At 46.5% G+C, this 2,013-nt stretch overlaps 4 protein-coding genes across 5 annotated transcripts in view; 3 read left to right on the forward strand and 1 right to left on the reverse strand.

Moving 5' to 3' along the window:
- The window catches only part of PPP1R8 (protein phosphatase 1 regulatory subunit 8), a 373,418-nt gene that overhangs the window by 113,837 nt on the left and 257,568 nt on the right, over positions 1-2,013 (reverse strand). The gene's annotated exons all lie outside the window — the stretch shown is intronic.
- Positions 1-2,013, forward strand: part of WASF2 (WASP family member 2) — a 343,739-nt gene that overhangs the window by 99,598 nt on the left and 242,128 nt on the right. The gene's annotated exons all lie outside the window — the stretch shown is intronic.
- The window catches only part of FGR (FGR proto-oncogene, Src family tyrosine kinase), a 73,825-nt gene that overhangs the window by 11,997 nt on the left and 59,815 nt on the right, over positions 1-2,013 (forward strand). The gene's annotated exons all lie outside the window — the stretch shown is intronic.
- The window catches only part of IFI6 (interferon alpha inducible protein 6), a 5,239-nt gene continuing 3,445 nt past the window's right edge, over positions 220-2,013 (forward strand). The window contains 1 exon segment of the mRNA XM_069078894.1: positions 220-283. Coding sequence (XP_068934995.1) covers positions 220-283 — 64 coding nt within the window.

Genomic DNA, 2,013 nt, shown 5'->3' on the forward strand with positions numbered 1-2,013 from the left:
GAGAGAGAGAAGGAGAGAGAGGGGGAGAGAGAGGGGGAGAGAGACAGGGACAGAGAGAGACAGAGAAAGAAGAGAGAAGAGAGAGGGAAAGAGAGGGAGAGAAAGAGAGAGAGAGAGAGAAGGAGAGAGAGGGGGAGAAAGACAGATCCAAGTCTCAGCTATGCCCCTTATTAGCCCAGCGTCTCTGGGCCTCAGTTTGCTCATCTGTAAAATGAGAGGATGGCCCTAGAGGAGGGACAAGCCTTTGCACCAGAGGTACTGGTCCTCCAAGAAGCTGTAGCAGGTGCAGTGGCCACACCCCAGTAAAATGGCCCTAGCGGATGGCTAAGCCCAGCTGAGGGTAACCAAGAAGCCTTACGCTGTTGGTGAGTTGGTGAGGGAGTCGTCTACCCCAAGCTTGTGAAGACTTCCGCTGACGGAAGGGGTGATGAGAACAATTTGTTCAGCCATGAAGGCGGCTGGAACAGGCACTGTGGAATGCTCAGAGCTTGGTCAGGCATTGGAGATGCCAAGGCCATCCACTGCGTCCTGGGTCATCACCTAGCAGCCTGACTTCTGCCTCACCACCAGCCTCTTTGAAAAAGAGAATGAGGCTGATGACCCCGTGCAGCCACACAAGTCAAGACATCCCCCTGTGATGTCAGTGGTCCTTTCAAAAAACTAAGGACAAACAAGAACAACGGGTATGTATATTGTTGCTTAGTCATATTTCAGTCCTGCCCCACTCTTCCGGACCACATTTGGGGTTTTCTTGGCACAGATGCTGGAATGGTTCACCATTTCCTTCCAGCTCATTTGACAGATGAGGAAACTGAGGCAAACAGGGGTAAGTCACTTGCCCAGGGTCACACAGCTAATAAGTATCCGAGGCCAGATTTGAACTCAGAAAGAGGAGTCATCTTGATTTGGGGCCTGGCACTCTATCCACTCTGCTGCCTAGCTTCCTTATATGTATGAGTGTGCATATTTAAAAATAAACACACACATATATACATATAATATATATACATACACATACATGTATTATATATAAATATACTATATACATATATAATGACATTATATTTTATATATATAATAGCCATCATTTACATAATACTTTAAGGTTTGTAAAGTTTTAAATAATATTATGTTATGCTATATTATATTAGTGTAGTGTAGTATAGTATAGTATGGTATGGTATGACATGGCATGGCATGGTATAGCATAGAATAGCATAGTATAGTATAGCATGTTATATATCTCATTTGGTCCTTACAATAGCCCTGTGAAGTAGATACTTTTGGGGGGGGGGTGGAGGGGAAGACAAGGCAATTGGGGTTAAGTGACTTGCCCAGGGTCATACGGCTAGTTTTGTATTAAGTGTCTGAGGCTGCATTTGAACTCAGGTCCTCCTGACTCCAGGGCTGGTTCTCTATTCACTGCACCACCTAGCCGCCCCCCCAGTAGATGCTTTTTTTAATCTTCATTTGGCAGACCCTGAGTCTGACGTGAAGTAACTTGCCCAGGGTCATACACCAGTAACAAGGAGGGACTTCCTTGCTGGTGGATGACTAGCAGAGCTATTCATGTCTAAGGTACTGCACCCCCGGGGGCAGTGGGCTCTGGAGAGCAGAATACATACTGAACTTGAAGGTCCAGTCTCTGTAGCCCACCTGGAGGAGTTTGGGCAAATCCCTTGGTCTCTCTGAGCCTCATGTGTAAAATGATGTTCATAAGGATAACTCAGATTTATTTTGTTTTGGTGCAGGCCAGTGATTTGTTTGGTTTGGGGAACTTCTAGTGTGTATACTTCCTCGTAAATCCAATTTACTTGCGTGTCATGGCATCACCTCCCTGATGTCATGGTCCTCTTCAAGAATGAAGAACAAAGGGGAGGCCAGGTAGCACAGCGAGTAAGAGCATCGGCCCCAGAGTCGGGATGACCTGGGGGATCAAATCCAGGCTCAGACACTTAGCACCCACCCAGAAACACCTGGCTGTGTAACCTTGAGCAAGTTACTTAACACCAA

The sequence above is a fragment of the Petaurus breviceps genome, unplaced genomic scaffold (genome assembly GCF_028583685.1).
Source record: "Petaurus breviceps papuanus isolate PSGF00001 unplaced genomic scaffold, PetGlider_PUasm1.0 91041, whole genome shotgun sequence".
NCBI lineage: Eukaryota > Metazoa > Chordata > Mammalia > Diprotodontia > Petauridae > Petaurus > Petaurus breviceps.